At 41.6% G+C, this 11275-nt stretch overlaps 1 protein-coding gene across 4 annotated transcripts; it reads right to left on the bottom strand.

The window, feature by feature from the left end:
* Positions 1–3873: 3873 nt before the first annotated feature.
* On the bottom strand, positions 3874–10948 carry LOC121198913 (transcription factor 20-like). Of its 4 annotated transcripts, none has more exons than XR_005896390.1 (7): positions 10627–10948; positions 7884–9874; positions 7398–7491; positions 6961–7010; positions 6522–6615; positions 5958–6064; positions 3874–5857 (listed from the first exon to the last, which is right to left on the bottom strand). XR_005896390.1 is itself a non-coding variant. In XM_041063290.1 (6 exons), exons 2-5 carry the CDS (start codon positions 9870–9872, stop codon positions 6580–6582), a joined length of 2169 nt encoding a protein of 722 aa, XP_040919224.1. In that variant the 5' UTR covers positions 9873–9874; positions 10627–10948; the 3' UTR covers positions 3874–6064; positions 6553–6579. The 4 variants fall into 4 exon arrangements, 1 of the variants encoding a protein (XP_040919224.1); XR_005896388.1 differs by having other exon boundaries at positions 6553–6615; XR_005896389.1 differs by having other exon boundaries at positions 3874–6064.
* Positions 10949–11275: the final 327 nt, after the last annotated feature.

The following is an 11275-nucleotide window of genomic DNA, read 5'->3' as shown; positions in this document are numbered from 1 at the left end:
TCTCCTGACTTTTACTCTAGTGCCACCATGAGGTAGACATTTGTGGTTTTAGTGAAAGCTACCCCCCCTCCAACAGGAAAAACTATAATAACTTTGGTGATCTCTTCACTAACAACATTCCCATCAGCCTCAGCAGCAGCCACTTTGGCTCAATGACATGATAATGTTGTGTTAAAATGGAAATCCTAAAATGATGCAGCTCTACAGCAGCAGAAGCGAGTGATCCAATTGAATGAGTGTAATGAACTGAATGAGTTTGCTTTACCGCAGCATTTAATTTGTAGATTTATTTTTTCTTTTCAAAGTTATGCAGAATCACTTTAAACAAGCTGCCAAAACTGATAATTGTGTCCTGGTTTCACAAAATGATGCAATTGGCAGCTACTGCTTTCACCAAACAACATTAATTCAGAATCAGAAAGTCTTTTCCAAAGATAGCACAGGCAATCACACAGCTTCAGTCTGACAGGAACAGAATTAGAGAGGCTCCCTCTTCTCTGTTTGCTGGCTGAGGAATGTAAAGATGGAGGACGTGCATGTTGTCAAAGCCATCAACATATAGTTGATTTAGAGAAACATGGGGTCAGTATATCTGTAACATGAGGCACTTTAAGCTGCAACAACAGCCTGAGATCTGTAATAACAGGACAGCAAACCGACTGATTTTGAGCTAAGATGATTTACACTGACACAGCATGAGCCACTAAATCACAATGATCTATGTGAGCTTACAAACATGATACACAATTTGATCTGCAGCGTGTAGTGCTATTCTTCCTGAACTGTGCCTGTTGATGTTTTTTTTTTCTAATATTACGCAACAAGACACGGCTCAGAGCGGAAAACTGCAAAGTCATTTGCATGTTTGACTCGTGTCAGTTTCAGCAGCAGCATTTTGTGCTGAACCACCTGCAAACACAGCAGAGCTGTGCCGCAGAGATAGCAAGGAGGACAGTGATCGGAAGAGCCTGTCAGTCCTAAAAACAGAGATAAGCCTGCAGCCCGAGCGAGGGATGGCGGAGGTAAAGATCTGAACATAAGGAAGATAAGGAAAATGGCGAGAAGAGGGGAACAACAGAGAGGGAAGAAAGGAAATAAAAGAGGAGGTGAAAACAACGAGCGGGTGCAGGCTTCAGGTGCAGCCGCAGGCGTAAACACTGTAACAAGATGACGTTATAGGAGCATGCGTCCATTTTAACTGCAAAACGAACCCAGACAGACAGACACGGCCCTGAGAGTGGCCTTATACAGAGTCACAGCCGAGCTAGCAGCCCTGTGAGCAGCATGTTCACCATCTTATTTCACCTCCACACCCTGCTGACCAATCACAGCTCTCCATTCCACGCTCACCTTAAAATCCAAAGGTGATTGAGCATTTTCCATTGTTGGGTTACTACTCACCATTAGATCCTCAAAGATGATGAACATCAACATGCTAGCACTGTCACTGAGACATTAAAGTTATAAGTTCCACTTATTTATCATTTAAAATTTAAAAATCAAAAAGTATATAAAGGTATTAAAATGTTTACGCAGCTATAAGCAGATCCAAACGTTGATTCATGTATTTGTGAAGAAAACAGTTGTAATAATTGAAAATGTCAAAATGTTGAATATGTGAAGTTATGAGTTCCAAAAATGATTAAAAAACAAAATAAGAAAAGTAAGTAAATAACATTCAAAAACTAGAATCAGTATATACATTAAAATACTTCAGGGCATATACACAACATGACCTGAGCACTGTGTAGGAGCATGTTAGCGTTCAGCTCAAAGCACAGCTGAGTCTGAGTGCAACCTTGCAGAGCTGCTAGCACAGCTGCAGACTCTCAGCCTTGATTGGAAATGCTTTATCTGGAAATGTCACCCTCCTCCTCCTGACATGACTCAACAAATTACAAGAATATTAAGTGAACACCTGATCCCAGCTTCCATCAATTTTCTGATCAGCACGGTTCCTCGAAAAGACAGACTATCAGCAGAAATGTTGATTCCATTCCCTTCAAATACACAAACTCTTCTTCCTGTTAAATACACATCTTTATCTCGTTTCAGAATCTAACTGGTACCATCCTCAGCTGCAGCGGCCTGCCCTGCACAAACACTTAAAGAGATTCTGTCTGCCATGGTAACAGTATCAATAAGCTCACACCGTCTCTGGCTGCCATGTTATTTCAGCAGGTGCGAGCAGCGAGTCTATTCTGAGTTCAACAAGGTGGCACAGGGAGGCGAGAAACAGCTTCCTCATGCCGCCGCAGGTCAGCGTGTCAGCCCGATAATGGTGTGACGGAGACGAGCTGCAAAACGTTTCCAGAGATAGACTTTATCACTACGACGTGTTAGAACGTCGAAGTGGGGTTGTGACTCAAAAGCAGTGTGAAAGTCTGTGTTGATTAAAAATACTCAGATATTAACTGCTGTGTGTGATGCAGCTGATCTCTGCCCACATGTTCAGCTGTTTGACAAAAGCAGGATAAATCTGGCTTTTAACCAGACCAGCCACTGTTCAGATGAGGCCTGCACACTTCCTGTCCGTCAACATCTGACTATAAATGGAAGAATCTCTGTCTGTCTGTCTATATTTCGATTCCCTTGACAGCAGCTCATCAGATCGACTTCAAACTTCGGGGGTGTACTGTTGAGAAGCCGAGGAAGGAAGTTTTTTTACATGAGTGGTTCTTAAGAAAGCTCCAAACATCACTTCTCCACATTTTTTACTTGACGTGAAGAAAAAGGCAGAACTACACTACGAGGGCAGTGCAACACCCGGACAATTCACAGAGGGCAGAGGGTTTTAGAAAAGGGGGAAAATAACCACGAAGACGCAAAATCAGAGTAAATAAGGAATTAAAAGCAGATTTAGTAAACACCAAGTTACTAGAATTAAAAATTAACACAAAATAAAGACTTCATTTCAAACTGTGGAACTTCCAGTCCCGTCTGTCGCCTCTCAACAACTGCACAGACAAAATCCAAAGTATTAAACTTCGTGAACAACGCTACACAACTTCCAGGCTTCATTAGAGAAAACACATTAGATCACACTAAACATGTTGGACATCAGAAACAATTACAACAATTCCTTCATCAAAAAGGTCTGCAGCCTTCAGTGGTAAACAACCTGTAGCAACAAAGAAACATGAAACTGGTCACTGACTGTCCCAGTTTCCCCACAGCAGACTCCAGTTTTGGTGGTTTCAGATGTTTGATGATGAAACTATCTGTGTTCTAAGCTGTTCGATGTAAGATGAATGGCTGCTGACTAACTTCTGTTTACCGGGCAGATGTGTTCATCTCTACACCTGAAAGCAAAGGAAGCATATTTATTTCACTGCCATTAAGACTGAATGGATGAATGTGGAGTCCAGTAAAATGTTTCAGATCACTCTTTCATGTTAACATATTTTCTGACATACAAAATATTGTTTATAAGCTGATAACACCAAAAACAGACAGACTGCATCAGTGAGGAGGAATCTGAACCAGCGCTGCATCTTGTAACCTTGAAATAAAAAGAGAAGCGGTGCGAGTTGTCCGATTTTGTTGTTGTTTCTTGAAAAACGTCCACTGGAAACAAATATTGCTATCACACAAACCTGGCAGATATTTCCACTTGTTTAGGAACAGAAAGATTTAAAGTGAGAATAAAACCCCTCAGATGTTTGGTGATTTGCCAAAACTCAGACACACTATCTACCTTGGAGCGAAAAACATTTTGTTCCTGTGTAGGAGCAGTAACGATTGTGGAAAACAATTTTTGCACAAACAACATTCATAAAGCTTTTATAAAGCTCTGCAAAGCAAACACAGAGGAAGGTTCACTGGAAATGTTCGGATTTCTAAATCTTTTTTTCCACTTCAAGAGAGAGACAGTTCAGTTTTATTGACTTTTATTAAATAACAATTATCTTTTTATTCCTCAAATAATAGAAAGTGCAGACATGAAACCAAACTCTTACAATTTCCTTAAAATCTCTCTTTTTAAACAATTAGTGCCTGTTTGTCATCCGTCATGTCAGTCCAGTAATGATTCATGAAAACTGAAATACAAGAGATTATACAAAGACGGACAGTTAAAGCTACACTAGGCGACTCCAGCTGCACATGGCGATGAGAGGTAACAAATAAATTAAAGGGCCAATTCATGCAAATCACAAAAACACATTTTCCAACTTACTCCACTTTTGCCATCAAATTATACAGTTACTCTTAGTTTTATTTGCTGAGGATCATCCACACTTTTCAATTTTCAAACCATTAAGGTACTTTAAAAACCTTAGCGCCCAATTTCTGCAGTTTGCGCCAAAAATCGCAATAACTCACTCAAATCTGAACACACATATATAATACACATATTTTTTGATTCAACCTGACTTTTACTTCCCGAGGACACCATTAGCTCTGAAGTCAGTCGCATATAAATGCCCATAAATTCCCTTAGAAATCAAAGAAACAAAGACGCTTCTTATAACGGCAGAACTTCCCTGGAAGTCATGAAATTTTCTTCATTGTCAGAGTGATTCAGTGACAGTTGTGTATACGTCCATAGGCACACTACGAACAGGAACTGCTAACAGCTAATTCAGCATACTTTCATGGGTGCTAATTTAGCGAAATGTAAACAAATACTGGCTACTAGCAACGTTATAATTTCTGTTTATATCTCCCAAATTATGGGAACTGGAAATCTGAAAAAAACTATTTTTCCAATTGTGCTTGGAGGGAAAACCTCTGCAAATAAAACCAACAAGGCTGCAACTAAGAATTATTTCCATTACATTAATTTCCATTAATTGATTGATTCATGTGTAGATTATTTTCTCAGTTCAAAGTGACATATCAAATTGTTTGTCAAATTGAATATGAAACAGAAAAATGAGCAAATCCTCACATTTGAGAGTCTGGGATCAGTATTTTCGTTGGGCATTCTTACTCAAAAAAAAAAAAAAACTATTCAAAAAATCCATCTTCAAAATCCTTTTCTTCAGAACTATCTGAATTAGCCTGTGTGGGTGAGTGATTTGTTTGTGATTTGGTTGAACTGACCTTTTAAACTTTACATTTTCTGAAATCCCTGTAACATGGCATTACAGAAGAATTTAACCAGCTCATAACACGGAACGCTGACACTTGCATCTTTTGCTGTGCTGAACTCTCGCTGCTGTTTATGAGACAGTTTGTTCTGTCTGTCAGTTTTAAGTTTCCACATCCTGTCTGCAGAGAAGCATCTAAACCTGACACCAGAAATAAAAAGGTGAATGTACAGTTTGTGGTCTCAGTTTGTGTGGATGGGATATTCTCTTTTGCAGCCCTACTTTGTGATTTAGACAAAAATTCATTTTTTTTATATATATAAATCTTGCTTAGTGCAGCTTTATATTAAATTTAAATAACTGTATTAGAAAGGGAAGAACAAAGTCTACAAACAGACATAAATAAACAACTGAAAATTATACTATAAAGTGCTTTGCAGCGAACATCAACTGTGCATGCATCTCGATGAAAATAAATTATCTTATGGTTATGTGATGACTGACAGTAATAGAAAAGTAGTACAAAAACAGTAGAAAGAAAAGCAGTGGCCTTATATAAAGATATTATACTCTATACAACAAATTAATAAAGCTAATTTAGACTCTAGTATAATTATTATGTTCAAATAATAAACTGTATTTGTGACTTAACTAGTCCAAGTGTGGATCTTCAAGAGGAGGAATAAATACACACTTCCACGCACATGTGCACACACACAGACACAGACAAACACACACACACACACACACACACACACACACACACACACACACACACCCCATCTTGGCTCAGTCCAATTGGTGTAACTGCCTGTGTTAAAGACCTACGAAAGAACAGAAATAGAACAAAACAACGAGACTTCTCATAAAAATCCTAAAGTGGCCCCTGGTTTGATCTGTCTGTCGTGACGAGTGAAATCTTACCAGAAGGTTTGCCTTCTGCTCGAGCACACACATTAATTAGTGTTATAAAACAGCAGAGGTGAAGTCAGGCAGCTCTCGTCGCACCCTGAGGAGATCTGTGGATTGTTCTGGGACAAACAACACAAATGACATTAAAGACGGACACACGTTTTTCTCTCTGGACATAAACTGACTTTTTTTCTTTTATGTTGTAAGTTTCAAACAAGTAGAGTTGCAAATAACAGTAACTGTTTTATTGTCAGTTAATCTACAGATTATTTTCTCAGTTCATCGTTTGTCAGGAAAAAAGTGAAAAATGTGCAGAAGACTCTGCTAGAGCTGTGGTTCCCAACGTCAGACGTACTCCACAGTCTTTCTACTGGACTATGAGTATTTCTGGTTGAGGAATCACTGTCCTCGAGCACAACGTAACATCATCAAATGTCCCACAAGTAATATTTAGTTTAATCTTTCACCACGAAAAGCATCAAATTTACACATTTGAGAAGCTGGAAACAAGATTTTTACATGAGACAAAAATAAACAATTAATCAATTATCAAAATAACTGCTGGTGAACGTTCACCTGATCGATCAATGGACTGATTGTCTCATACCTCCTGTGCCCCCACACACGTTTCACGTCATCTCTTGTGTTGTCTGTTTACACTCGGTTTGTTCTGTTGGACACAAACACACATCAGCTGGAAATAAATAAACTCACCAAGATCCCTTTTTCTCATTTAACACGTGTTCTATGCTAAAAACACCATTCATCATCATTCATTTTACAAACATCCACGTTCGTTTAAATGCGTCGCTTCTCATCTCACTTTGTTGTTTGTCTCTTTGTTTCTACAGGAACAAGGTTTCGATGGAGTATCTGGAAAAAGTACTGTGGCCTAAAAGCTACGCTAGTGACCCCCAGAGGCCACGCAGCTCCTCACACTCTCAGACAGGTGAACTGACTTTGAAAAGCCTTTCTCTCACTAACAGGGTTAAAACTCTTAGATTCTTCTGTTTACCTTGTGCTCTGTACATCTCATTGAGAAGTTCTCTTCATTGAGGACACAGCCTAAAAGAAACAAAACACACACACAAACACAAACAGAATGAGATGTTCAAATACATCATTCTATGCTGAGTGAGAATGACAGCCTTCGTGTGGCCTGAAAACACACGCACACAAAAAATAACCTTAAAGATTCGTCATTTCAGGCTGAGTGAGAGCGACAGCCTTCCCACACACACAAGAAAAGCACAAGTGACTCAGGCTCTCACCCTTGAAAGATCTGTCGCTTTAAACATTTTCACAGCCAGAGTTAACAGAAAGATTTTAGTAACACAAAATCACGACATTAAAAAAAAGAAAAGAAATAAAAGCAAAAAACGCAACTGTACTGGATAATAAGAGTTTCTGTTTCATCCCTGCATTAAATGTGACAGACGTCTTGTGCTGTACCTGACTGAATGGCACATCTGTAGTGAAAGTTTCTGGGACAGCCCTTCTGGAAACAGCCCATTATTGCACCTGTTTGTTGGCAGGTTGAACAAACCTGAGAATGAGAAGCACACGAGTGAGGAAGGAGACAAACACGGTGTCTACTCTTTATAATGTTTTTTTCTTTTAGTATTTTTCATCTTGATGTACGCTCTTCTCCAGGATGACGTTTTGCTGCTTTTCTGTTTTATATCATGGTAAACTCAGTGTCTTTGGGTCGTAAGACTTCACCTTAGATTCCCGGAAACTCTGGTTCGCAGTTTTACAATTTTCTAATGATTAACAGAACAAGCAATTAACCGATACATGGAAAAAATGGCGGACAGATGAATCACACTCTAGTCGATTGGCAAAACAATTTTTAATCATCGAATAATCACTTTGGCCTTTTTTTTTAAAGAGAATGAAAAGAATCACCATAAAAAGACATTGGCGTGTGTCACTCACTGTTTCCTGTGCGAGCCGGGCCGCCTCCTCTAACCCATACAGCTTTCCTCTGACAAGGAAGACTCCCGCGGACCAGATACCGCAGTCCTCGTGGATCCAGCACTCATCCAGTTGAAGAGGCACCTTTGGGAGAGAGTTGTTGTCGCTGTCACGCAAACTTCTGACAGCAGAGCGGTCACGACCATCACAGCCACCATCTGAGGAATCGACTGGATGGCTGTTAGCGAGTCCATGTAAGTTTTCTTCCTCTTTCTGCTCAGTCCTGCCGTTCTGGCAGTCCACAGACGAGCTGATAGGATAGTACGGGCCGTGAAGGTCCCCGAGGCCCATGGCGTTGGCCGTCTGACCGCACAGGCAGCACGTCAGCGTGGCCTGACATCTGCTCTCCGAGCTGAGCCGACCCAGCTGGAAACAGGACGTGTTGGGAACAAATCCAGACAGGGACCTGGTGGCTGTCTGCTGCTGTCCTCTGCTGCTCCGTACTGTCGCCTCCTCTTCCTGATAGTTGACAACAGTGCACACTCTCTGCTCCATGTGAACAAAGGGACAAAAACCGCCTGATTTCTTGTCCTTTTTTTCCTCTTTAATTTTTGCATATTTAAGCTTGATTTCTGGCTCTCTGGGGGAAAACAGAGCCGAAGGTCCGTTCTGAGTTCGCCTTTTTCTCTTTCGTCTTGTGGCAGTTTTTTTGTTTACTGAGGAGCTCCTGCAGGATGAGGCCTTCTGGTACTGCTGTGGTGGGATTCTGTGTTTTTGTTTCTGTTTAGTTCTCCTTAACTTTTTAGTTTTACAAATGGCGAGTGGCTTCTTTCGTTTGATGCTTTTCCTGTAGGAAGCTTTGCAGTGAGGCTGCTGGTCCCTTTGCGGTGACTTCCTCTCTGTCCGAGCGTCCACGTCAGACTCCTCTGAATTGCTGCTCACTCTTTGTGACACATTTGGCTGCGAGGCCGACTCGTCAGCCTCTGGGCTCGACAATCTCACCGCGTATTCCATCATGTCATCCGAATCACAACTTTCATTATAGATACCCACGGCATCGTTTTTGACCTGTCTTCTCAAACTGTGTCGAGACACACTGCAGGTAAACTGAGGCATTTCAGTCAGAGATCTTCTGATTCTGGTACTACGTCGTACTTCCTTAGGCGAAGCCTTTTCCCCCTCTCTCTGAGCCGGAGTTTCTCTCTCCAGACTCTTCTTACAAGGAACATTTTTCTTGTAAGGAAAGGCGTGGCTTTTCTTTTTCTCATTAGTGACTGAAACTTCGATAACGTCGCTGTCATCGCTGGAAATATCGACGGGAGATTCAGCAGGGTTGCCGTAAACGGCACTGAGGTCTGACAGGAGGACCACAGGCCTGGTGTGATGAACAGGAATGTCCACTGAGCTGTCTGAGGAGTCTTCTGAGTATGAGCTGTCAGGACTGGGTGAGCTCAGAGGCTGAGGTAGGTGATAGCAACCTCTCCCTTCATCCAGCGAGGACACGGCCGGGGACAGAGGCTCCACGATGTGCCTCACGCTGTCTTGGATGAAAGAACTGCATATGAGTGGCTCCTTCGCTGAGGAAACGAGGAAAATAACATCAGAGCCGCTGTCGCTCTCCTCTCCACCGCTGCTTTCAGGAACCTGGCCGCTGCTTTGGTCAGGCCCGTAGAAACCCGGATGCCACAGGTTGCTGTGAACTCTGTCATGGTACATATCCAGCCCCGAAGCTAGTGTTGAATTCATGTAGTTACCCAAAGCCTCAGGACTCTGCTCCATGTCTCTGCAGTGGACAGGTGCTCCGGGCTGCGTGGAGAGAGAGTTGTAGGACGACGAGGCTCTGGACCTGTACGAGGAGGTGATGTCTGTGTTGCAGCTCGGCGGGCGTCGGTGGTACCACTCCGGCTTCTTCGCCAGGTCCATGGCTTCAGTGTGGCTGCGGGTCAGGGGGTTGTAGCTCTTTGACAGGTCCATAGCCATGAGAGATGGATCCTGTGAGGACACTTCCATCACTGCAAAACACAAATACTAACATTACTGTGATGCATCACTTCATACTGTTTGTAAACAATCCTTTAAAGAACATTAAAGAGGATTTTTCCCCATCACAGAAAGCTTGCACTACACCAACAGGCAGTCCTGTTATGGATCGATCACAAGAGAACAGAACCCTGGACACAGACATGAAAAGTCCACTGTTTCTACAGAGGAGTACAGGCTGCAACCAACAAGTATGTTCATCAGCAGTTAATCATTGCAGCCCTAAAATATTTTTAATGGAAAAAAATCGCAACCATAAATAATACCAACATTTGTACTGGGGACTAGAATTTTAAGATTGACTGATTGATTGATTAATTAATTAATTACCTACCTTCCTAGAATCATTACTTTGAGGATTCTTTAAAATGAAAATACAATATATTCCTATAATCATTATATGATTTCACAAAATGTTTATATATTAATAACATTTAACAACCGCCCAGACCTGTGATTGTTGATCAGCTGCGAAGTCAGTAAACAGTAGATCATAATGACAACGAGTGAAACAGTGTAAAACCCCCCCAAAACATTAAATTTACTATCAAAATACTTGGTGATTAATTTTCTATCAATCAACTAATCGATTAGGTCGGGTAGGCCCGATCAGATATCCACCCATGTGTAACGTAAAAGGTGATAAAAATAAAAACACGCTGTCCCGTAGATTTAACTTGAACAGCGAGTGTATTTCAAAGTTAAACCCGCTGGGTGAACTCACCCCTCAGGTGGCGGCGGTTTGGATGGTCGACCTCCGGGCTTTAGAATGTCACTTTCCCCCTGAAACAGCTCTGGTAGCGGGGTTAGCTAACACACCTCTCCGGGCCCATCATCATCAGGACTGGATGTAAACAAAAGCAGCGACGGCCCGAGTTCATGCTAGCTGGCTAGCTGGCCTTAGCCCGGCTAAGCTATTTCCAAACGGAGGCGACACTCGACGCGACAACGAGCGATAAACATTTTCGCTGAAATAACGTTCGCAGGTAAATTCAACGCTCCTGGCTACTGTTGGTATTTTAAAGTTGTCATCATGGACACCTTCTTCCTCCAGAGTCAAGTCAGACTGAAACAACATGGAAGACACCGGAAGATAACTGCTTGCCTTCAAAGTAAAATCGATCTCATGCCAGTGTTACGTTTAACTATAACTTGCTTTCGACTGGAGTCATTTTTTATCCGGAGTCATTTTTTATCATATATTCTAACCTCGACAACCCTGATACTCAAACCCTGCTGCAATCATCTCACACTACCACATTTGCGCCACATCACTGAGGGCTTTTATTTTGAAACATGACATCGGATGTTACCTTTATTTTCCAGGATCCCTTGACAGTCTTCCTCTTCCAGGAAGAAGACTGACAACTGGC

This window comes from Toxotes jaculatrix, chromosome 18, assembly GCF_017976425.1.
Source record: "Toxotes jaculatrix isolate fToxJac2 chromosome 18, fToxJac2.pri, whole genome shotgun sequence".
NCBI classification, from domain to species: domain Eukaryota; kingdom Metazoa; phylum Chordata; class Actinopteri; family Toxotidae; genus Toxotes; species Toxotes jaculatrix.
This window is presented reverse-complemented; position numbering and strand designations above follow the sequence as displayed.

What these genes read in the sequence shown, in the direction of transcription:
- LOC121198913 (XM_041063290.1), bottom strand. Translation starts at nt 9,872, where the DNA reads ATGGAAGTGTCCTCACAGGATCCATCTCTCATGGCTATGGACCTGTCA. An exon ending in CAGATGTGCCATTCAGTCAG is followed by an intron (nt 7,011 to 7,397) that starts GTACAGCACAAG and finishes TGTTTCTTTTAG; the next exon opens with GCTGTGTCCTCAATGAAGAG. An exon ending in TGAGATGTACAGAGCACAAG is followed by an intron (nt 6,616 to 6,960) that starts GTAAACAGAAGA and finishes TGTGTCCAACAG; the next exon opens with AACAAACCGAGTGTAAACAG.